General features: G+C 43.5%; 1 protein-coding gene across 3 annotated transcripts; it reads right to left on the bottom strand.

Annotated features, from left to right (window-relative positions):
- Positions 1–6,270: 6,270 nt before the first annotated feature.
- UTP23 (UTP23 small subunit processome component) lies at positions 6,271–16,071 on the bottom strand. Of its 3 annotated transcripts, XR_012830838.1 has the most exons (6): positions 15,884–16,071; positions 13,768–13,942; positions 12,421–12,865; positions 10,754–10,810; positions 10,389–10,664; positions 6,271–6,481 (listed from the first exon to the last, which is right to left on the bottom strand). XR_012830838.1 is itself a non-coding variant. In XM_075705337.1 (3 exons), the coding sequence occupies exons 1-3, from the start codon at positions 16,069–16,071 to the stop codon at positions 12,479–12,481; spliced, it is 750 nt and encodes a 249-aa protein (XP_075561452.1). In that variant the 3' UTR covers positions 12,399–12,478. The 3 variants fall into 3 exon arrangements, 1 of the variants encoding a protein (XP_075561452.1); XR_012830839.1 differs by lacking the exons at positions 6,271–6,481; positions 10,754–10,810 and having other exon boundaries at positions 10,653–10,664; XM_075705337.1 differs by lacking the exons at positions 6,271–6,481; positions 10,389–10,664; positions 10,754–10,810 and having other exon boundaries at positions 12,399–12,865.
- Between the last annotated feature and the right edge of the window lie 9,035 nt (positions 16,072–25,106).

The raw sequence follows: 25,106 nt of genomic DNA, 5'->3' as shown, positions 1-25,106 counted from the left end.
TTTCATGCATTTTATTCTCAAGACAGGGTAGTGCAAGGAAAACAGTGAGCTTTTATCTCTGGAGATTTAGTTCAGGCTTCACTGGTGAAGCTTTGAGAGCTACATTTTTAAAGATGCTTGAAGATCCTGACAGACAACTTGTAGGATTTTTAGCACTGTCTTTTCAGCTGATTTGTAAGCTTTTGAGTTTCTAACTCTCACTTAGATCAGTGCCTCCAGAAATCAGGTGTAATGCCTGATTGGGTGCTTTGAGCACCCAAAGTCAGTGCTTTGAGCAAGTGAAAAAATTCTCCTATTCATTTCCCTAGGCTTAACCTCCCCTCCCTGGTATTAAGCACTCTACTGTGCAAAGTGTCGCGGTACATATCTTTTCCTATGTTTTTCCATTTGGGTGTATTGCTTCAGTTAAAATGGTGACCATGAGATGAACAGACTCTTTAAGGATATTATGATAAGCACAAGACAAGGAAGCCAAAAGGCTGTAATTTTTACCCCTCACATATAAACTGGAAAAGTTATTTGTGCCTTTGTTTCCTTGCGTATAACACAGGGTAGGGAGCTGTGGCCCTCCTTTACTGAGGTCCATCGTCACAGGCACAGGCTATCACACGAGGGAGAGGGTCAAATCTTCTTAGTCAGGGTGGCTCCACACCTGATGTAGTACCATTAATAATCAATATAATTCCCGTCCAAGTGCAGTGAAGTCCTGTGTGGTCACTGGATCACACCGAACAGTCAGAATAACCAAATGGTTTCTTCCAGCTGAAATCACTTGTATGGTGTAACGACTGGGAGTTCAGCCTGCTGGGCATAAATGCATCACATCTGGCAGAGCTGTTGGGGTTGTGCCATCACCAGGTAACTCTAGAGGGCTGGGCAGGCAATGATATCCCTGCCATAGACTTCTATGGGACAAGTGAAAAATACACAGGCAGGCTAGCGTGCTTTACTGGATTTGACATACTTTTAATGAACTAGAAAAAATCCATGGTAAATTCATTACGACTTTTCCATGGGGGTCTCTAACCAGAGTCCCACAGCTGGGATTTAAAGGTCCTGAGACAAGATGTAGAAGTTTTCCCCTTGGATGAGGCCCAGAGAACGTACTAGAAAGATAAATGCACACTTCTCTCCTCGTCTTCTTTCTTTCTCTGTAAAACATTTAGGCTTAGATCTTCCCTGGAGATAAATTGGCACGGTTTCACTCGTTGCAGTAGAGCTGCAATAATTTACGAAGGGCCTGTGCCTTTTAAATCATGTCAGTTACGGCAGAGACAGAGGGAATATTGCAAAGCACGGTCCCTTCTGAATGACCACATCCCCTCCAGCTCCTGCTCCCCACCTGACTGCCCTCCCCGACGCCACTTTACAGCCCAGCTCAGCGGAGGTTTTCTCACCCACCGGCACCCTGGTTCTGTCCTGGGGACAAGAAGTGCCTGAAGGAGCAGAGCTGCAGCCAGAAGCAGCTCAGTGCCCGTGTGCCTGCCCCGGCCAAGCCGGCGTGATCCCACCGGCAGCGCTGAGCACGGGCAAAGCTAAGGCTCCCCGCAGAGCGGCGCCTCGGGGACCCCAGGCAGCCTTGCAGCCGTCGCCGGGGCGCCCGGGGGAGCTCAGGCTGCCTCGCACCCCTTCCACTCCGCGGCCAGTGCGTGGGGCCCCGCGTCCAGCCTGGCCTTGCAAATCCCCCAGCCTTGCCCTGGAGCCTCTGCAGGCTTGGGGTTTCCATTTAGTGGCCCTCTGAAGTAATTAATACAGGGGGCCGTATGCTGATTCTGCAGAGCCCATTAATCACTTCTGCTGGGACAGAGGGACTGTTTGTACAGAGTTTGCAGAGATTATCGCCCTGGCTCCGGGATTTGTCACATTGCATTACAAATGGTGTTTTAGTGAGCTCCTCGGTTCCCAGTGGGCCATAACCTGTCTGAGGCAAAGTCAAATATTGTTGAGCAGCAGAGGTTTCCCAAGAAGGGGCTTATCTGTTCCAGATTGCTTGGTTATATAAATAGGACTTTGATATGAGATACAAATGCAATTAATTCCTCAAGGGTTACATTTGATAATGGCACAGAAATTAATCTTCATTCGCAGAAATAACACTGGCTGTTTCATGAAGTTTAAGTAAAAGCCTGTAGAGATATCCACTATCCCACCAAAAATATTGCTTTAATTTCCCTTTTAAAAGAATTATATCATTATTCTTGTAACCTACTGAGATTTCTTATTTGAAAATGTTTTAACAGGGATTAATTAATTAGTAACTGAAGAAAAGGGCACAGCAGCCAAAACAGCCGAGCCACAAGCACTGTCCTGCACAAGCAGGGGGCTGAGCCAGTGTTCCCAGCTTTCAGATCCACTCTCCCAGCCATGATCCGGTAGAAGACCCAAGACTGAGTTTTACAAAGTCATTTAATGTGCCAAAATATTCAGATGTGAGTTAGTTGCCTAACACCGTTGAGGAGCTTGTTCTAGATAACATAACGGGTCGTTTCCCAGGGGCAACTGGGAAACTCTCATGTGATTCTACAAGTTGATGCTGATCATAAAACCATTCCTGCAGAAGTGTACCAGCAAGACAGTCAGGTAAAGACAGTCACAAAGCCAAGGGCATTAGTGAAGAGTAAATGTTTTCAGGACTACTCTACACATTTTTCAGCTGTTCCTTCTGTTCTCAACTGAAAAACAGAATTTCCAGTCTTAAGCTTTTACTTAAAGTAAACTCAGTAATTCAGATATACTTCAACTTACTTAAACTGAGTAACTATTAGTGTTATCAATTCCTTTCTTAGCTTAGATTTTCTTTTCTGCGCCCAATGTACCTATACATGTAAATGCATCCAGTGTCTTCCCCAAACTCTTGTTCTCCACCTGGTAAGTGGCACCTCTGTTCAGTTCACTGTCCATACACCTCCTATGCCCATGCAGAAGACTGATGCACCTAAATGCCACAGGCTTTTCTGTGGCTTTCAGAGAAGAGAGAACTTGGAAAGAGATGGAGGAGTGCGATGAGAAGAGGAGAAAGGAGATGCAAAGGCTGGTGGGATCTGGCTTTGATGCAGAGATGCTGGCGCAGGGATACAGACAAAGATAAGTAGTGTTCACATCACTCTCAGATATACCAAACAAGTGGTGCTTACCACTAGGTAGGTTAGTAGGATATCAAAAGAAATGTGTCCAGGGACTGGGACACACAGCTTTGGCCCAGTCATGGAAAAAAGTGCTGAGAAATCCTTCAGGACAAAAAAAAAAAAAAAAAGTGAAAGCAGGGCATTAGTCTTCTTCAACATAATGATACCAGATTTGTTTGTGGTGGAGGTGAGCTTGTGTATAACAGGAAGGTAGCTGAGAAAGCCTTAATCAAATGTAGTTTTAAAAAAACCCATACATGAAAGAAAAGTTTTGTTTTGTTATCTTGAAGTTTGGTGATTATGTATTTTGAGCAATCCTACCACCTGCAGCTTGAGTCAGCTAGCTACTTCAGAGACTTTTGGAAGGCACAAGTGAACAGATGGTGTGTTTGTGACACCATCAGGTAGTGGGCAGTGAATATTAGTAAACTGGCAAGTATCCACCAAAAATTATTCCAAAGCAGATAATTAAATAAGTTATAAATAACAACAACAACAACAACAAAATCTCAATAGTTGAAAAGGAAGGAATGAGGGGAGGAAACAAGATTTTTTTTCAGATGAATTATACAGCCTTACTTCTTACCTTTTCCTAGTCCATTACACACAGAGACCAATTAAAAATCCAATAAATTAAACATCCCTCAGATATTCTACATAACTGAAGCTAGTTGTCTGCCATTTTGATATGGTCAAGCATATGTAATAACAATGTTCTAGTTCTCACTAGTATTAAGAAATAAATACAGACTTGAAATCAAGTCCCCCAGACATCACAAAAAGCCAGACCAATGGAAAAAAAGTCCACTGATTGGCACAGAGCAGTGATTTGTACGAATGGCATATCCCCATTTTAATTTTACTATTTTCAGCTCAGAAGCCTGGCAGGCCTGCCTGGGTTCTGATAGCACCAATCTTGGATTTTTTGTGCAAATTTCTCTCTGACTCAAGCTTGACACCAACGGTATTGTTCCTGCTTAGGGCAACAATAAATCTGACTTCTTTTCTACACAATGCAAAAGGAAATACTGCAATTCCATAAGCATTCAAATGATGATACAGAAACCTCATATAATTTTTTAATATCCAGGTTAATTAATAAAAACCCTAATACAAACAAGCAATTCTTATTCTGAAAACTCATTGTGGATACTGAGAGGCGAGGTCTAAAAGTGGGATAGAAATACAGTCACAGGACTTGGGGGAAGATTCTGGCTATGGAAATGTGGCCATATAGCCACTGAGGGCTACAAGAACCTTGCGAGGGCATGCAGAGAGGCAGTCAGGAAGGCTAAGGCTTGGCTAGAACTGAAATTGGCCAAAGATGTCAAGAACAACAAGAAATGGTTCTGCAGATACGTGAGCAGTAAGCAGAAGCACAGGGAAGACATAGGACCATTGCTAAACAGGGCAGGGAAACTACTTACTTCTCAGTGCAAGGCCACTGTCTATATATTTGAAAAGTCGTGGAGATCAGGGGATGTCCCTGATGACTGGAAGAAGGGCAACTATCATACCCATCTACAAGAAAGGCCCAAAAGAGGACCCAGGAAACTACAGGCCCATTAGTCTGACTTCAGTCCCTGGGAAAATAATGGAACGAGTCCGCCTAGAAAGTATCACTAATCAAATGAAGCAAGTGATTGGGAAGAGCCAGCACAGAGTTACCAATGGCAAATGATGCCAGACTAGCCTGATCGCCTTCTAAAACAAAATACCATTTTCTGTCAACATGAGGAGAGCAGTGGATGTTGTTGACCCGGACTTCACCAAAACGTTCAACACCTTTTCTTACAGCCTTCTCCTGGACAAACTGGCAAGATACAGATTGGGTGGGTGGTCTGTGAGATGGGTAGGGAATTGGCTAACAGGCCACACTCAGAGGGTGGTGATCAATGGTTTTCACTCAGGCTGGGAGCCTGTCACAAGTGGGGTTCCCCAGGGATCCATAGTGGGCCCCACGCTGTTCAGCATTTTCATAAATTATCTGGACGATGGGATTGAAAGCACCCTTGCCAAGTTTACTGATGACACCAAAGTGGGTGGTGAGGTGGACACATTAGAAGGGAGAGCCATCTTATGAAGAGACCTTGACAGGCTGGAAGAGCGGGCTAGCAAGAACTGTATGAAGTTCAACAAAAACAAGTACAAGGTCCTGCACCTGGGACGACATAACCAAAGAACCCAATACAGTCTAAGACCTGTGTGGCTGAGGAGCATTGTTGCTGAAAGGGCCTGGGGGTCCTGGTGGACAACAAGCTGACCATGAGTCAGCAGTGAGCTGCTGCAGCAGTGAAGGCAAATCAGAACCTGGACTGCATCCACAGAAGCATTACCAGCAGTGGTAGAGATGTGATCATTCCACTCTATTCAGTACTTGTCAGGCCACACCTGGAGTACTGTGTCTAGTTCTGGCCCCCACAATTCAAGAAAGATGTGGACAGACTGGGGAGGGTCCAAAGGAAGGCCACAAAGATGATCAAAGGGCTGGAGAACCTGCCCTGTGAGGAAAGACTGAAGGAGTTAGGTCTTTTCTCCCTGGAGAAGAGAAGGCTCAGGGGGACCTCATCACTGTATTCAGTATTTAAAGGGTGGCTACAGAGAGGACAGAGACTCTCTCTTCACAAGGATCCACATGGAGAAGACAAGGGGCAACAGGAACAAGCTGCACTGGCAGAGGTTTCATATTGACATAAGAATGAAATTTTTTACAGTAAGAACAATCATTCAGTGGAACAACCTCCCCAGGGATGTGGTGGAGTCCCCATCACTGGAGGTTTTCAAGATGCGATTGAACGGGGTGCTAAATAATCTCATCTAGGCTCCCTTTCCCATGAAAGATTGGATCAGATGATCCTTCAAGATCACTTCCAACTTGGGCTGTCCTATGATTCTATTCTATTTAAATTATCATTTAGATATTAATTTTAGGGTGCAAGGATACAACTGTAAGTCTAGTGTACGGCTGAGTTTTATTTAGGATTTATCATGTATTGGGCAAAGACTGGGCTCTTACAGCAGCATTGGTGCAGTAGCCAGTTGACTTGTGCATGATAGTATTCCCAACCTCTGAAGAGCTTGGGAGCTCAGGGAAACATTTACACCATCATTCCACAGGCAAGAAGCCAAGACACATCCAAGGGCAATGGCATTCAGCTAGGCACCCAGGGAGTGGGTGGCAAACCAAGAGCTGAATACAGAGTTCCTGTCCTGTGCCTTTTCTCACAAGACTGTTCTTGTCCATGCTCTTCCTTGAAGAACATCCAGAAGAAAGCAGAGACATTCTGATCTTCTCAGGTGAGCCTGAATAAGTTGAAATCTGTTTTCCTGTTAGGTGCTGCAGAAGACACTTCAACCTGGAAAAGAAGTAAATGAGTGGAAATATCACAGAGGTCTATGCAGTCACGAGTGGCATGGGAAGGATGACTAAGGAATGACTGCTTAATGTTTCATCCATTACAAGGGCTAGCTGGTAGGTGTACACTCAAAAAAGACATGTGAAAGTATTTTTCATAAGATGTGTTCAAATTGTGCAACTCCTTACCACAAAAAATTAGAGGCTTAAAGTTTACATGGTCTCAAGGACAGCCTGGACAAATTAGTGAAACAGAAATTCACTGTGTGCTGTTAAAAAAAAAATATTTGTCCTGGGTCAGGAACTCCCTAACAAATTGCCAGAAAGTTGGAAAGTCATCTGGGGAAGTACCAAAAAAATGTTTTGTCTATTTTCATCCTATTCCTAAGGAACAGCTTTCGGCATGATGCTGGGCTAGACAGATTTTTGGACCATACTGGGACAGCCCTGCTTGTATTCTTGGGAGCTGACAGAGAGGTCAGGGGTGGAAAGAAGGAGCCAGGAATTCTAGAAAACTGCTCTCTTCATTTTTTCTGAAAACCTGCCTGTCCAAATGGGTGCCAATTCACAAAGTGAAAAATTTCCTCAGTGTTTCTCCAAGACAGTCTGAAAGAGTAGCCGCCCTGAAGAGTCAAATCAGTAGCATCTTTGGCCTCAGAGGAAGGATGGCAAAAAGATCATTCTGGATCAACTAGAAGTCAAGACTGCAACAAGAAACTTTGAAGTCCCCTAATGAGTTCCTGGAAGGAGATTAGACTTAAAAAAACCCCATACCATGCTTTGGGTCATGATTTCCACAGCCAGAAGAGCCTTACTCTATCCCAGGCTATTGCTGCGCGTACCCTCAGGAGCAATTAACTACATGGATTCACCCTATCAACAATGGCATGAATAAGGTTGCTCCTGGATGTAGTATCTGCGTGCTGGGCAGTGAGCCACGCGCAATGTCAGGCGAGCTCTACAGAATAAGGATTTGGCTGCAAACCTGCCAGTGCTGCAAAGTGTGTAATACTGAAAAACCATAAAGACAAGGAGTGTTTGGCATCATGAGACCTACATGCTGCGGGAAGTCTCGGGCTATCAACGCAGGATCTGTGAGCAGGTTAGTCAGTCCAGCTCCCTGTTTTGAAGAGGCAGAAACCGAATCAGAAAGGGCAATGACGTTTTCTTAAGGGAATTAGAAAGATTTTTTTGTTTGGGTTTTTTTATGGTTTATTACTCTGTTCCTTACGCTCCTTGGCAGTTAAGCCATTCCTGGTTCACCTTCCACTACTGACCAATTCTTTCCTCCAAGTTAACACCCAGAAACCCTCATATGTATTTTTCTCTCTTCCTTGGTTTCTTTTAAATCCCAGTGACTAATCTACTGTCTCTTTTCTTCCTCCCAGCCCTTGGCTCTGAGTTGTTTTTGATTGGACCCTTGTTAACAGCTTCGTTGTTTCCCCATATACACAGAGCACAGCTGCATGCTCTCCCTCTCAGCTGCAGGAGAAGAAATCGGAAAATAAAGTCCCCCCAAGGGAGCCCAGCGCGTCTCTTCTGTAACAAGCCGAAGCAACTTTTACAAAATGACTGCCTCCGTGGGCAGACAGCTGAGCTCTCCGAGACAAATTTGGGGCTCAGAATGCACAGACATAATAATTACCAGAAATACATCACAACCTCCTCTCTTGGCATTAGTTAGGCCACTCCTAAATCACAAGATGCAGTCTCTCTCTCACTCCTGACTCTCTGGGTACGAGAACTTTTGCTTTCTGTCATTCTGCCTCGGTACACTGCAATCTTTCTCCACAAAATTGTAAATGATAACACCTGCTGGGGCTCTTATTTGTTCATTCCCCGTATCTCCGGCTGCTCCCTGTGTGAGATATTACGCCCACACAAAGGTATGAAATATACAGTAGCTGCTTCTGAAACTTCTACGTGAAAGATGCAATGAGTATAAATAATGGTATTGTTCCGACATTCATCATCTTGTGTCTGACAGAACATGTTCAAGAAACGCCAGGAACACTCTAAAGCTGATGGAGAAGTCATTCCCCTTATCAGTGTAGCTGAAAACAAATGAGTAGGACTGTTCTGGACATCCTATTTTCCTTTCACCACCAGAATGTATTTATTCTTCGAGTTATACCATATTCATACTTAATTTAATGATTCATAAACATCCTAGGTTCCAGAAGCTTCTAATTAATGCACCTATTTAGTGTTGTTAACAGACACTCAGGGAGTGATTTATTGTACAATACCAGATCACACCAACGTATAAATCCAGCCAATTGAATTGGCAGGCAGTCTGCGTAACTATCTTCTGCTGCTGGTAGATGAGACTCTGTCCTAAATTCAGCATTAACGCCCTGCAGACTGTGGCTGAAGCATTATTGTTTTCTTCTTCTATTACTCCGCACTTGTGGCGTACATTGTACTGTACAACACCGGTTATTTCCCTCTTTTTTAAAAAAAATGATTTAGTGAGGCACTACATAGGATTCTGGGATGTATTTATCCTGTCTGAGAAAAGAGGAAACCACAGCCCCAAAGAAGTTTTCGCTCAAGCTCCTTTGAATTTACCTCTGGCTTTCTGTAGTTTCAAAACCCAAACCAGTCCCTCTGACATGCTACAGCAAAACCATTCTAAACTTCATTAGGAAAGTCACATTGGGGACCCTGTCTATACTAGAGAGGTGGCCAGATCTCCAGACTGTTCATCGATGAAGAAGGGAGTGGGACCAGCCACCCTGGCTTTGGGCAGAACGCGGAGCTGAGCACCTACAAGAGCAGTCAGCTCTACAGGTACTGCCACAGGGGTGTTTTACACAACGCCTAGGGATGCTCCCGGCGACTCGCGTTGCTGAATTCTTGGAGGCACCCCAGCATCATCTCTAGCCTCCACCAAATCCTGGCAGGCATCCGCACAGGACCGTTCACCCACAGCCACGCCGGTGGGCGCTACGAGAGCCCAGCCTGGAGGGAGCCAGCCCACGCCAGCCAGGCTCGCTGTTACAGGCTGCTCTTAGCGCTGCTGCTTGAACCGTATAAATACAGCCTCTCAGCTTGCGCCTGGCGGACTTGTTTTACTTGGAAACTAGGGTGGTTTTTCTTTTTTCCCCCCAAATTTCAAAATGGTAACAACACATGGTCCGATTGCCTCTGCTTGTTGCCTGGCCAGGAGCTCTCTTCCAAAACTGAAAGGCAAGTTATTTACCTCGCTGGAGGAGAGCTGCAGACAAATTTTACAGCTTTTCTCTTAAGAGCTCACTCCCTTTTCATTCCAGTTCTTCCCAATGGCAACACCATGACTCAGTTTGTGTTAGTAAAATACTAAGGAAACACAGATAAATATTGTTTTAAATTCCTTAAGGTGGGAGTCATTAGAGGACTGTCAAAATAGTTTTTTTGCAGCAATTATGTTTTTGTCTGTCTATAGTCTTCAAAAAGTTGTATTTAAGTTTTGTGTTTCAACTGCACTGGAAGGGACTATTGTAAATAATTAGGGTGTGTTTTCTGCTCAATTTTTAAAAACAGTATTTATAGTAAAGTTCCTGGGTCTTAAAATACTTTTGACTCAGAATGAGATTTTGAAGATGAACCATCTCTGCTGTCTGCTCCAAGCTTTACTTACAGCAGAGCTTTCTGCGGGTGGGTTTGGAGAGGGGGAAGAAATACAAGCAATATTTAAGGGGGAATGGGAAGCAAAACTACATTAATACGGCACTGTGCCCAATAAGTGAAGAAGAAGGGAATAGGGCAGCTTAAGAAAGGCGATGCACATTGAACAAATATGCTGTATTAAGGAACTTCTAGGAGTTTAATATTAAATTTCTCCTCAGGACTCACTATTAGCAATCAACATAGGAACAATACCACGATGAGTGTGACTGGTTTTAATTTTTAATTAAAGCTTTCACCTCGAGTACGGCACCTTTCCTCGCTGCTTCCATCTCTCATGGTCAGTTCCCAAGGTGCACGTGGTCTCTCACACGGAACAATAAAGGCACAGGCTGCTCCTAATGGCTGTGTTGTGGTGAACGGCCCCGACCTGGGGCTGCAGCAGCAGCGTACCCTGCTGCAAGCACAGAGCACACTGAAGGACCTCTCCTGTGCTGGCCGGAGGAAATCTCCGCAGATTCTAGGGAACGACATCATACATCATAGCTGTGCATGTACTCCAGACATTCAAGAACCTCTGCAGATAACGCACATGTGAGAACTACTTTGCAAACGTATGATACATAGGTTGAAGAATTGTTTAAAAAACATGGTTTAAACTCACGTAGGTGAAGAAACAGCTTTCCTTTTAAGAACTGCCTCTCGGTTAAGTAGAAATGCACTGAGAAAAGTTAAAAATCTGTTAAGAGGTGACTGGGAACACTGTTACAGCACACCTATGCCACAGCATGTACCCTACTGCATAACCCTGCACTATGTCATCTCAGTCACTCACTTCTGCCTCCTAATTCCACCAAACACGCAAGGTACAGGAAATAGCTACTTAGGAAAAACAATTTTGGCAGTGCCCTCCTCCAACCCAGTTCTATTCTGTTCATAACCTTACAGAGCAGTGAAACAAGTGCAACAGGGTCTGAGCACCATCACTGTCAGCTGGCTGTATGTCAGGACTCCACAGCTGTGCTACACTGTGATGGCATTAGGTGTTAACCAGTGCTTTGATTCAGCATTTTCAAGTTGCATTCTTCCTATTTAAAAAGGAAGAATAAACTGCAGATAAGCTAGACACACTAGAGATGCCATTATAATATCTGGAATACCAACACAATCACATGCCCTCCGGGATCTTGTTAATAAATAAAGATGATAAACAACAGGCATATCAGTTCACATGGAGTTCACAGATTAATTCAGGCTGGAAGAGAATTCTTGAGGGCATCTGGTCACTTTGCAAAAGAGTTAACTTTTATATTCAAACAATACAGATAAATAACATACTATGGTCTTTTCGGTCAATTCCACATTCTGTAACAGAACAACTGTCAAAACTAGTTTTAGAATCATAGAATCGTTTAGGTTGGAAAAGACCTTTAAGATCGTCCAGTCCAACCATTAATCTAGCACTACCAAGTCCACACTAAACCAATTAAGGGGAGAGCAATAATTCATGTTTCCTGGCTTGGTGGCTGGATTATTTTTTAATGAAAGTAAAAACTAAGAATCATTAAGGTTGGAAAGGACCTCTAAGATCATCAGTCCAACCATCAACCCAACACCACCATGCCCACTAAACCATGTCCCAGAGTGCCACGTCTACCCGTTTTTTGAACACCTCCAGGGATGGTGACTCCACCACCTCTCTGGGCAGCCTGTTCCAATGCTTGACCACCCTTTCTGTGAAGAAATTTTTCCTAATATCCAATCTAAACCTCCCCTGGCGCAGCTTGAGCCCATTTCCTCTCATCCTATCACTAACTACGTGGGAGAAGAGACCAACACCCACCTCACTACAACCTCCTTTCAGGTAGCTGTAGAGAGCGATAAGGTCTCCCCTCAGCCTCCTCTTCTCTAGGCTAAACAACCCCAGTTCCCTCAGCCGCTCCTCATAAGGCCTGTGCTCCAGACCCTTCACCAGCCTTGTTGCCCTTGTCTGGACACACTCCAGCACCTCAAAGTCTTTGTTGTACTGAGTAACGATAGCAACCTAGATTTAGAAAGAAGTCTAGTATCCCACCAAAATCCATATAAAACCCAAAAAGCATTTCTAAAAAACTGCTACTGATCATGCACCAAACTCTCTGGCAGGAATCAAGATGCTGGAGAGAATAATGAACTCTTAAATATTTTGGCACAAACCCCATTACTAAACAAGAGAATAAATCATTAGGACAATAACCTCCAGATGTTGAGATGCAGTAATGAGCAGTACCACCTTACAAAAAAAAAGTTTTAATATTAAAACAACTTGATTTCACATGATTACATATTAACCTTTCCTTTTGCAAAGTTCAAACAATGTTCAAGTCCTGCATTGTTTACAGAGGTGAGTTTATTCTTCTTCATTCTTTTGCACTGACTGCATCACTTCTGCTTTAACCCTATTTCGCTTTCTTTTTCTTCTTTTCTTCTTTTCAGCAGAAGGCTCCTGACCCTCCTGTGTTGTCTTCTTTTTCTTCTTCAGACAGCTTAGAGGATTGGGGCCACCTGCCCTTTTACGTTTTCTTCTCTTTTCACCTTCTTGCTTTGCTAGTCCTTCTTTTTCTTTAAGCTGCACAATACTTTGTTTTTGGTGCTCTGGAACAAGCTGATTTGTCTGCAACTTCTGAACATATGCCAAAGATTTAGGAGAAGGTTTGTCTAGCACCATAGTGTTCTGAATAATAAAGAGGAGAGGAACGCCAGCCTTCTTTTTCACTTTGTTTGCTAAATCCTGGTCCTGTAAAATTAAATGCTTTAGTCAATATTTTGAGATTAAATGATATTTGCAATTCAAATGCACCTACTTTCAATACAAAACTATGAAGATAAATTACATTACCAAAGAGGTAAGAAAGTTAATCTAGCAGATATACCTGGCAGTGCCTTTCAGAGCAATTTCATTTTCAATTTCTCTCCTTCTGATTAGCTGTACTTCTGATGGAAAATTTATTAACATTTCATTTTTTCATGCATGTATAACCATATATGCATTTTTTGAGGAAAAAGTCCCCATTCATTGTTATGTAGTACACCACAAGAAGTAACATAATTTCTTCTGTAACAAGTCATTTTAAACTCCTTGTATGTTACACAAGTATACAAAATTTTACTGTAAACCATTTTATATACAGTGTATATAATTTACACATACAGTCCCAATAACAGACCTATGAAAAAACCTGGCTTTCTTATTTGTACACAAGTTCTACCTTTACTTTTTAGTTAAAACCTCCAAAATTTCTTAAAATTGAAGTTATATGGTCATTTAACACTTAATTTCACTTTCCAGACTACTGTGCAAAACAGTTCAGGGCAGGGGATGCACACACAAGCAATACGCAAGTTAACATTCATCAGTTGTCTTCTTACACATCAATAGGTAGTCAGTATGTTTTCCACACTTTCTGCTAAACTAAGCAATATCCTTCTAGGGTAAAAATACTTAGCTGTTCAATTAAGACAAAAGATTCCCTCTTTCATAATTAGCAAATACATTTAAGAGCAAGTAAAGCTTTACAAGATCAGTTCCCACAAGCTATTTAAAAATCTAATAATTGAGGTTTCTGTAGGTTTCCTTACCCTTAGATATCAAAAGATCGCTTCAAATGAAATGGAGTTACATTTCCCATGAGCATTTACCTGTGTAGCGATAAAGAAGTGATGAGGGTTGCCTTCTTCAATCATGGAAAGTAAACAAGCTGAACCACTCACAGGATCCTTGTGGTGAGAACAGTTTCGAACTTGAAATCTTTGGGCAATTAATTTTGCTCCGTACAGCGCTTTCCCCAGTGATTCCAGTTCTTTTAGGACACATCTGAAAACCAAAACCAACAGTAATTTCTAAATGAGAAAATAACTACACGCTTTCTACAACAGCAAAAGGTTGACGTGAGTTAATTAGGAACGAGCAATGCCCAGTTGTTCAGGCTCTCTGATTTGTAAATGGCACCCAGTAATCTGAAAGCAGCAGCCCATCTGAAAAAGTCAGCAAGATTTCCTCGGTTCCAAACAAGATTAACCAGTAACATTAAGTTATATTAAATGATTTAAAAATATTTCATACCAATGACAATGCTAAGTCCTTACATTTATGTTCGGATACCACCTAGCATACGAACTACTACTTAAAAAAATGAAATTACTTGAATTAGCACAAACTGATTAATCACTGCATGCAAGTTAAAATCTGTATTGGTGTCTATCACCTTGCTTCAAACTTGTTATCAGAATCCAACCGACTCAAGCAAAAGAAGAAAAAAGATTGTCCATATGATTAAAAATCTGGATGTTTCTGGTTCCACAACGTTCCAACTAAACAATAAAACGCAAACCTAAAATCATCCTCTTGGCAGCAATTAGAGCAGACGTTCACACAGGACAGCGTAGCAGTCTATGAGGATGCTAGCTTGTGTACTCAGAAATGAACAAGAGATGAAACCTAACTTACTCTGGCCACTGAGTCTTACTATTAAATGTGGACTGTGGTAGGAATGTATGGGCTTGAAATACAGGTTCAAGGATATGGTAGCATGGTGATTAAGCAGAAGAGGTGAGCATGCCAAAAACCTCTTTGGAACTTTTATGTAGTTTACATTTCTCTCCAAAATAACTGCAAGATACTAAATAAAACTATTTTTCTTTCCAGAGAAGAAAGTTTAGCCTTTGAGGACAATCTTTGTGGAGACCTGAGCCTGTTCTTTTTGCAAAGACTCTCATGGCAAGCCCGCTCATTTCCTCAGGGAAGCTCTGGTCATGCCATTGAGGTGCTGCCTCACTAACTTAGCATTCTGAAAGCAGACGAAATGAGTTGGCTGCCCAAAGTTAAAACAGGTCAAAAAGACCAGTAGATAGCACTCAAAGAATGAAGCAAGAAGTGACATTTAGACATGACTGGAATACAGTTTGGAGCAAAGTGATTCCCGAACCTTTCACAGCTAAGGTCATGACTTGATACTTTCTATGGTTTAGAAGTATGGGCCAGTTCTGTATGCTTTGCAAGAAGGCTCAGTGTTTAACTTTTGTAGCCTAGGGTATACATCTCCCTGCTATTTTCAGTACTTGCCTCCATGATGGGCACTTGGCTATTCTGTCATTGCAGAAATCCAGGTGAGGGAGATTTTATCATATGCAATACACAAAGTCAAGTAAAAACAAAGGTTACTTCAAGGCAGCTTATATATTTACTTCAATATTTACTTATTTACATGCTTTACTTCTATGCCTTTGCCCAGCACATCCTTGCTCTGCCCTGAGAACAGCTACTTTGGAAACAACCCCCTCCTGGCAGGCTGGAAGGCCAGACAAGCAGTAATTCCCGCCCTGCCCAAGAGATCTGAGCTCGCCTCTGCTGTCCTCACCTCGCCCAGACGACGCTGGGCGCGGGAAGAGGCCCACCCAGGCCTCCCCCACACGCCGGGGTCACCCCTGCCGCCCCTCAACACTCTCTCCCACCCTCGCAGAAGGAGCCGGTGCTGACAGAAGCTCCCGTCCTTCTGCAAGAGAACTACAGCCCCCAGCGCTACCTCCTCGCCGCGGCTACCGCCCTCGGCCCCGCCACCACGCCAGCCCACAGCCCCACGGCTGCCGCCCCACCGCCGCCGGGGGCCCAGGAGCGGCTGAGGGGCCGCGGCCCCCGCCCACATGGGCCCTGCGGGCCACCCCCGCGCCCCCCCCCCCGCCCCCCGGGCCCCCCCCCGCTCCCCGGGCCTGCGCCCTGGGGCCGGCCGGCGGCAGCGGCGGCGCCCGCGGGCCCTACCGGGTGGTGCAGAGCTGCGCGGCGCCGTCCAGGTAGCCGGGCAGCTGCTCCCGGATCTGGATCTTGTTGCGGAGCGCGGCCTGGCAGAAGGTGCCGTCCAGCAGCACCTGGAAGGGCTCGCGGAAGTGGAAGTTGTGCTTGTAGAAGCCCATGTTCTTCTTGGCGTGCTTCTGCCGCGTCACCTTCATGGCGCCGCCGCCGCCGCCCGCCCGGAACGGCCGGCGGCTCCCCCGGAAGCTGCGCCGGGCGGGGCCTGCTGCGGCCCCCCGCCCCCCGGGGAGCCGGGGCCGTGGGGGCAGGCCGCGGGGAGCCGGGGCCGCGGGGAGCCGGGGCCGTGGGTGCAGGCCGCGGGGCAGGCCGCGGGGAGCCGGGGCCGTGGGGGCAGGCCGCGGGGCAGGTCGCGGGGAGCCGGGGCCGTGGGGGCAGGCCGCGGGTGCAGGCTGCGGTCGAGCCGGGGCCGTGGGTGCAGGCCGCGGTCGAGCCGGGGCCGCGGGGGCAGGCCGTGGGTGCAGGCCGCGGGGAGCCGAGGCCGTGGGGACAGGCCGTGGGGGCAGGCCGCGGGGAGCCGAGGCCGTGGGGCAGGCCGAGGGGAGCCGAGGCCGTGGGGCAGGCCGTGGGGCAGGCCGAGGGGAGCCGAGGCCGTGGGTGCAGGCCGCGGTCGAGCCGGGGCTGCGGGGGCAGGCCGTGGGTGCAGGCCGCGGGGAGCCGAGGCCGTGGGGACAGGCCGTGGGTGCAGGCCGAGGGGAGCCGAGGCCGCGGGGAGCCGGGGCCGTGGGGCAGGCCGAGGGGAGCCGAGGCCGTGGGGACAGGCCGTGGGTGCAGGCCGAGGGGAGCCGAGGCCGCGGGGAGCCGGGGCCGTGGGGCAGGCCGTGGGGCAGGCCGAGGGGAGCCGAGGCCGTGGGGACAGGCCGTGGGTGCAGGCCGAGGGGAGCCGAGGCCGCGGGGAGCCGGGGCCGTGGGGCAGGCCGTGGGGCAGGCCGAGGGGAGCCGAGGCCGTAGGGCAGGCCGTGGGGGCAGGCCGGTCGGCTGTCGCGGCCGTGCCCCTGGCCGCCTGTCCGGCTCCCCTGGGCCTGCCGTGCGTGACCAGCGGGAGGTGACGGTGCCGCCTGAAAACCAGTTCATTGCCCTGTGTTTTGTGGTGCTACGGTAGCTCCTGCCGTTTGCGAAGGTCAGAAATGCACAAGATACTCAGTATAATGACTAAATTACAAATACTGTCCCAGAAGCTTCACTGTCAGTGTAGTTTAATCCTCCATCAGCGTAACTTTCCTTAGGAAGGCTTAGTCAATGCGTGCTTTTATTGGTTGCCTGCATTGGGTACCTCACCTTAAGCTCTGTGCGCACAAAGTTCAACGTTATGGCTGAAAAGCATATATTCTACATTTTAATACTCCTTTTTTTTTTGTGACAAATAGAAAATTTAATTTCACTAGTGTAGGGAAACAGCTGTCATTCAGAAAGCTAGGTTGATTGCACAAACTCCTCCCTGTTCATCAGAAAACCCAGGCACACTAGATACCTGGCAGTTAAGAAACTGAACTTAATGCCTGTATTTTAGGCAGGGAAAAGGATATGGTATCTTAACACCATCAAAATGATAATTGGAGACATCTGTCTCACTGTGCAGGTACAATGGCAGACATCTTTCTGCCAGGGATAACTGTATTGCAAACCAAATTTGCAGCTACCTGCCTGTTAGCTCACTGTAATCAGTCAGACCGCTCTAAGGTCATTTAAGCAAATACCCACCTGTCATAATGGTCTTTTTGCTACCAAGTAGACATGGGAAACATCTGCTTCCAAGCAGGTTAGTTAGTGTTAAGAGAAACTGAATAATAATGCATTTAATTACTATTCTAGAAATTAAAATGTTTACATGGAAAGGTATTTTAAAGTGGCTACAGGATGAAAAGTGGGAAGAACAGGTGACAGAGAGTATATTCCATGGGATATGACTGTGCTGTTGACAGTGGTTTTTTGTGTCATTAAATCCTTCTTTCCAGCAGTCTTCAGGGCACAGCTGCGTGTGCTCATGAGTATCAGGGACATCCAAGGATACCTGCATTATTGTGTGAGCTAAGCAATAAGCTGAATTCATTGGTCTTTATTAAACTTCAGTCCTGTGGCTGATGTATTCCCATAGTGGCGTGGTGTGTCAGTTCTTGTATCTAACGTCACAGTTTCATTATTTAAAAAAATTAGACAAAAACACTCAGCAAGACTCCAAAGTAAAACCTTATTAGATTATTTTTTTTCTTTTTTTTTCAAAATTAACTGCCCAAAGACAAGCAGTTATTCCTCATTAAGAACACTTTGCAAGCACATCTCACAGTGGAACTGTCAGCTAGAATGTGGAATCTGCAATGGTAACAGCTGCTATTACAGAGTGGAGATAAAAGGAGAAACAAGTAAATGAGAGCTTGAACTAGTCATCATTTTGAACTAAATGCAAAGTAAGATATAATCCAGGGTATGGTGTTAAATACCATTGTGATGAGATACTCCTTCACTGTTCATTTGGTAAATAGTATCATCACAGACAAGTTGTAATGCGATTGGTATGGTAAAATATGTTCAGAAGGCTGGCTAGCAGGCAAAACAACAGCACAGATTTCTCCTCCTTCATTGTGCAGAAGATAGCGTTAATTGTGTGATAAACTACTTGCAGTACCATTCTGTAAATTGTTTTTCACTACTATGCAATTCTTTTAAAATTTCTTTTTAATGATTTTTAAATGTTAAAAGTAATGTCTAAGAATACTGTAGCAGTGCAGAGAAGTATTTTTTCAACATTTTCTTTGATGCTTTGACAGTATTTTACATATAATATTCACCATTTTCCTTTTAAGTTCAATTATTTTACTATTCCCATGAGCAATATGTAGAGCATATTTTTTAACAATAAGCCTAAAGATCTTACGGGAGCTGCTGAATCCAGTGGTCTCCAGGACCTGGGCACTGCCCAGCAGCAGGGCACTGCTCCTGGCTGCTGAAGTCCATCCATGTACACTCTTTGGACGTGGGACAAGCATATGCATGTGCACACACACACAGAGGACATATATAATGTAAGTATAGGGACGAAGTGGACCGCTGCCTGCTCGTATGTGAGCCATCCTCCTCCCCATTTTCCTACATGTCCTCCTAGATCCACCCTGATCCTTCCTTTCTCTGCCTTTGGCCAATTCTGTGAACATCCCATAGTAAGTTTTGCATAATGCCAGAAGCCCCTGCTGATATCCCACAAAAAATTTTGCACGGTCCTATACATCCCCTCAAATATGTTGTAAAACTCAGTGATAATCATGTTTCCCCTATCTTACAGTGACAAAGCTCAGGCTGATTGTCTTCGGGGTGGCTTCCACAGTAGCTCCTTTAATGGCCTGACGAGTTCTGCTCTTTACTGTTGTCTTTGTTATCACCTGCTCATTCGGCAATTTTTGTGTCTCTGTGTGTTTAATGTATCACTTTCCTTCTTATTTCTTTTATACTGAATAGTCCTTAACCAGATGACTTAAGAAACCAAATGCTCTCATATTCCACATACCCTTACAGAAACTGTCTGTAGCATAGCAAAGCTTGTCATAAAGCTCAGAGGAAGATACCTTTTTGAAATTACTTGCTATTACATTTTTAATTGAGAAGTTTCATCAGTTATCTGGCTGCACCACTAAGAGACTTTGAGGGTTTTTTTTTTTAAGTGACCACTTTATCGAAGAACTGCCTACCAGCAGTATCGTTGTGGAAGTGAACCTGAGGAGGAGAGTGGAAGGTGTTGAAGCACTACCTTTGTTAACGTGACTTGTTTTTCTGAAGACAGGAAACAGAATTTGAAATGAGGAACTTCTTTTTCTGAAACACAAGTTCCCGATCGCTGCTGGACAGGATACTGGTCTAGGGTACAGTTCTGATCTAACAAAAACAGTTCCTGTGACTTTATCAGTAATATTAATACCTTGTGGGTAAATACAGAGTATTTATGAAAATAAGGTGTAACACTGAAGGAGACCTTCTATATATCCAAAGTAAGTTCATACAGAATTTACCAAATCTGAGCAGTGACAGGCGTCATAGGAAACCCGGCTTCACCTGTTGCACTGCACACAAAACTTGCTCCAGCAGAGCGTTAGCTCTTTGCAGAGAAGACCATCTCCAGGCATACATGAGCTCAGCTCTGGTTTTGAGATGCTAGGTAATGCAGTAGTAGAATTAAAGAACATAAAATTGCTGTAATGTGGATTACTTGAAGTGAAAGCTGTTCTTTATCAAAGGAGCTTTGATGTAGGCCTAGTAACAAAGATTTCCCTTAATAGCTAGCACTTGGCAAATGTTTGTAGCTTGATGAGAAAAAAAATCTTAGCTCCTGATTCTCCCAAACTTGTCCTGTGTCAAAGGTTTTTAATCTGAATGTGTTGCTTTTGGCCAATGTTGTGCTCCACACATGCTTAAATACGAAAAATTAACTGATTTACCAAAAAGAAAAGGGTAGGGTTTTCAATTAGAACATTTGGAAACAAAACTATAATAAATAAACAAACACAGGACAGTAAAACATTGTTGGAGTGTGTCTGAAAATATTCTCCTAGGTGTGTTCTTGAATTTTTCTGAGGTATGTATAGGCCACAGAGTAAGATTCAGCAGCATTCAATATGCTAAATTATATTTGTCAGAATGTTTATTATTCATGGCTGGGTCCTCCTTTCATCGCCTTGGGGCTGTTTTTGAGCTTTTGAATTTAAGCCTTCATCATGTGCATTAATCTTTTACAGTACCCGTTTTTCTATTAGCTCATGGGAATGCAGCATCTGGATTTATAATAAACATGGCTGTGACAAGCCCTGTTTTTTCTTTATGGATTGGTACGAACTCATCAGATGAGAATTTTGTACATGGTAAAGCTTTCTGCACCTTTCTGGCTCTACTGTTACCATAATCCTTAGAAAATTACTTCTGGCTTAAACACTGTAACTGCCCATGACTATGTCCCACATTAACTATCTTGTAAATTGTGTATCATAAGAAGTACACATTTAATGTAGAGGTTAAGATACTTAGTTTCACTACATCCTGGTGACTTCCATGGGTAAGAAAAAGAGTCTCTATACAGCAGATATCTATACAGGCTTTTAAGTTACTGCTTGTAGTAGCAAATACTTTGAGAATGTTCTGGAGGACAAAGGTTCTGCAGGCAACTTCAGCTTTCTTACTAGACCTGGAAGAAATTATACAGCTGAAAATAATCAGTGGGATTCTTGACAGCTTCTCAAATGTTATACCATCTTGTTTCTTTTTTTGGCCTTGAACCAAATTTACATGAATGATGAACAAAATCAGATCTTATCTAATTTAGCTAAATCTTCTGTCTTTCTGAATAGATACACATCACTGATACCATTTAGTTTATGCAGCATTTTTGGTTGATGCAGCTCTCCAAGATGTACGTGTTAAACAACTGGTTTCATGCTGCTGTAAGGACACACAAGGGCATCCTTTCAGAGCAGCCTTTCCTCCCTGCACTGTTTATTGAGATCTGCACTAGTTAGTTGTCATTCTGCTCCCTCTATACTTGCAGAGCTTGTAGAAGCACTTAAGAGTGATGTACAACTACCATAATCTAGAAAAACAGGAAGTCTTTGTGGAGTACCCAGGACTGGAATTGTAACTTCAATTTGGGGAGCAGGAAGAATGCAGAAGACAGGAAGATATCTTGCCAGACACTGTTTACATGATAGCTGATGTACTAGGTAGGTAGAGGGGAAGAATGGAGTGATGCTTTACATCTTGTCTCCTATTGTGCCGATGAAAGTATCCATTGCTTCATTTTGAGCAGAACATCCCTCTCGCCCTTTTAGTATTTCTGATAGAAAGTATATATATCAGATCCACTTTAGTTAGTTCTTTTAAACAACTACACAGTTTTACTTTGGAGATTACAGGAAGACATAAAACATTTCGGATTTTTGGTGTGCTTACTTCCATTTGTTTCCTTATTTCTTGTTGTCCTTAGAGAAGGTTGTTATCTTCGGCACGTGATAGCTTGCATGTCATGAAGAATCAGAAGGTGCATTATTTGGTTATGAAGATAAGGCAGAACAAATTGACATCAAAAGAGAAATTACATGGGAAGGCTATCTCAGACAAGAAATTAACTTTATGGCCAAAATTCTGATTTGTGCAAGAGAATTCAGTTCAGTTGCCTGAGATACTATACATGTCTTTTCACCCTTTCATTGATTTCAGGGAGAAATCAGTTAACTGGGAACAGAGAAGTGGGATAAATTATATATACTCTCAATGCTTACATAATTTTCTAACTTGATACTATATCAAGAGTCTGTCTCTGCTTAGGAACATATAATAACTTTGTGCAAATAACTTTGTTTTACAGGCCAAAATTAGCACTTAAAATGTCTCAGTCTTTTTCATCAACTACATTTTCAATTAGGTAATTTAGGTTAATTCCTCTGTCATTTTATTTTTCTTCCTGTTAGTTTTCTGCTAACGGTTTTGAGGTGCTATACTAAATGATCCATTAATAATAAAAAATAGCCATAAACACCTGGAACATAAAAAGAGTGGGTAAGAATAGAAGGTAACTGAAAACATTTGTTGGAAAACAGTTATTGAAAAAAGCAGAGAAAAAGTTGAGCAGTGAAAAAAAATCTTCCCCAAGAGAAGAGCCTGTACTTTTAAATATTTACTTCATGTGCAGAAATACCTTATTATGCTACTGTCCAGGATAGCTGCTCCATTTTGCTTAATATAATGCTTTTACATTTTGTCAAGCAAATGCTAAAAAGTTGCCTGTCTAAGAGCATGGCTGAAACCACGCATGGCCTCCGAAACCTCCATTCTTACAGAAAAGAAATTGAATTTTCAGACCTCACATTCTGGTCCTGTAGTTCCTTTATTGCATTTGATGTTTGTCCCTGGGGGTTTCTGGGCTGTTGCAGCTCCCACCTTTACCATTTTTCTATCACTCCTGCACCTTATTACTTTCCATTTCCTATTTCAAATAAAAAATCCAATAAAACCAATTTCTGCACTTTGATTCTCTTGAAGAAAATCAGAAAAAAATGTGGAATGGACTTCAATATTGGCACCAATAACTTCTAAAATCACAATTAGCCTCATGACAAATATTAGTACTTAAAAATTCTTTGGCACAAAATGCACATGCAGTTATGTAGCCTGATCTTAAATTTTCACATTGAGCTCCTCTGTATAAAGTAGTAAGCATTGGAATATCTGACACTAAAGATTATTACTTACCAGTGAAACAGAATCCTGTAGATGCTGTAGACATAAGTATACAAAGGGCCTGACTTCAGTGACTTGCATCTGGTGAAGTGATCAGTGATTAGTGATATCAGAACAATGTGGGTGTAGAGTGCTACCTTATTTAACAGGGAGAACTTTTTTAACATGAAGTTGATAGGCCAGGGGATATTTCATTTCCTTTAGACTTAAGATGCAGAACACAAATGGCTGAAACCCCTGCATTACACAAGATTTATACATGCTGCTTCCTGAAGCTGTAGTCGGTATTTGGAATTGCCTGCACATGGCACGCGGCACTACTGAATATAACTGTAGGGCAAAGCTGCGTCTACTGGAGGGACCTGAGAGTCCCCGTTACATCTTCTTCCGACCCCTTTTTTCTTTTTGGAAACAAAGGAAAGGAAAGAATGATCATTTAAGGGATCTTATCTGTCCTGTGGCTTCTGAAACTCGATTCACAAGACTTCTTGCCTTCCTTCTGTTTTCTCCCCATCCTGCGGGAGAGGGGAGTGAGCGAGGGGCTGGGCGGGTGTTCGGCTGTTGGCCGGGGTCAACCCACCGCAGATACCAGTGACAAAGAGGAATCTTCTCGTCATAATGATTTTCACTCTCCCTGTGGGATAGGAAAGCGGTACGTAAGTGAGAGGCTACTGTGAATGAAGGCATGCTGTGAATAAAAAAGGCATTTCAAAAGGAGCAAAGAGACCATGCCATGTGTAGAATTACATGGAATAAGCCTTGTACTTGAACGTAAGGACTAAGTACAGCCTTATATTCATTACTGTTCTCCCAAATACAAGCTTTACTTTACAAAAAAAAGATGTTAGATACTTACTTCATTTTTAAGCAATGCACTCGCCTGCTAAGGCAGAGTAGGTACGTTACATATAATGGCATACTGAAAAAGGTCAGCAATATATTCATATGGAGATGTGCCAAGTACCCATGTTTCTCGATATTTGAAAGTTTAAGCCTGAATACCTCATCTCTTCGAGAAAACCGAGCTTTTCTGAACTTGAAACTTCTGTAAGGGTGCAAGATATTACAAGGTAATTTTAAGTCTGTGTTAGGTGAATCCACAAAGTTTTGGAGATTATTTTACTGGAGACAATGTCTTTTTGTAGGTAATTAATGTTGTTTTAGGCAATCGTAGTTATTAGTGCAACTTTGTATTTAGGGTGCTGTTGTATCTCAGTACAAGTACAGACTGCTATTTGTGTATCCTAAGTGATTCTTCCCTATTCCTCTGTACTTTGTGATAATGAAATTAAGGTGTTCATTGTGCTTAGAAATATTTGGACTTGCTGAGAGGGTAGGGAGGAAAAACACAGAATTCAGACACGACCAATTTACCAAGTGGTAACAAGTCACTGCAGGTTAGCCAATCTCTGGTAACTACTCATGTGCATGGTCTTAGCCTGCAGCATACACAAACCTAATTCAAGTTGGTGTAGCCCTTAAGGTAAAGTCAGTCTGACAATTTGGAAGGGATTACATCTTTGAACCCTTAATCAGATAATTTCCATTTAGCAACACTAGTTCTGCTCATAGCATTGGTACGGTGCAGCAGTGCCATAGAGATAAATGACACATCTGAATTCCACCAAGGTTTTTACTTAAGCAGGACTGGGGAATAAAAGGGTTTTGTTTGGTCCCAGCTGTCTTCTGATTTAGAGTATCATTTAAAAATGATTAATGGAGTTTGTGCACTACTTGAATTTTCTAAAATATTTTGTGATGGAAGTCTTCTGTTTTGTGGTTTTCCTGAGTAGCTTGGGCAATGTTACGAATTTTTTTCAGTCTGACATCCTTTTTATGGCCTCCTTTTCAAGAAATCAGTATTTTCAGTGGTGAAATTTTCTATGACCTCTTGCCTGCAGTGATCTGCTGAGTTCTGTAAAGTAGAAAGTTGATATTTGTTTCATTTTTCATGTTAGTCTTA

The sequence above is a fragment of the Pelecanus crispus genome, chromosome 2 (assembly GCF_030463565.1).
Source record: "Pelecanus crispus isolate bPelCri1 chromosome 2, bPelCri1.pri, whole genome shotgun sequence".
In the NCBI taxonomy this organism is placed as follows: domain Eukaryota; kingdom Metazoa; phylum Chordata; class Aves; order Pelecaniformes; family Pelecanidae; genus Pelecanus; species Pelecanus crispus.
Note: the sequence above shows the minus strand (reverse complement) of the source record. Positions and strands in the feature narration are given on the sequence as shown.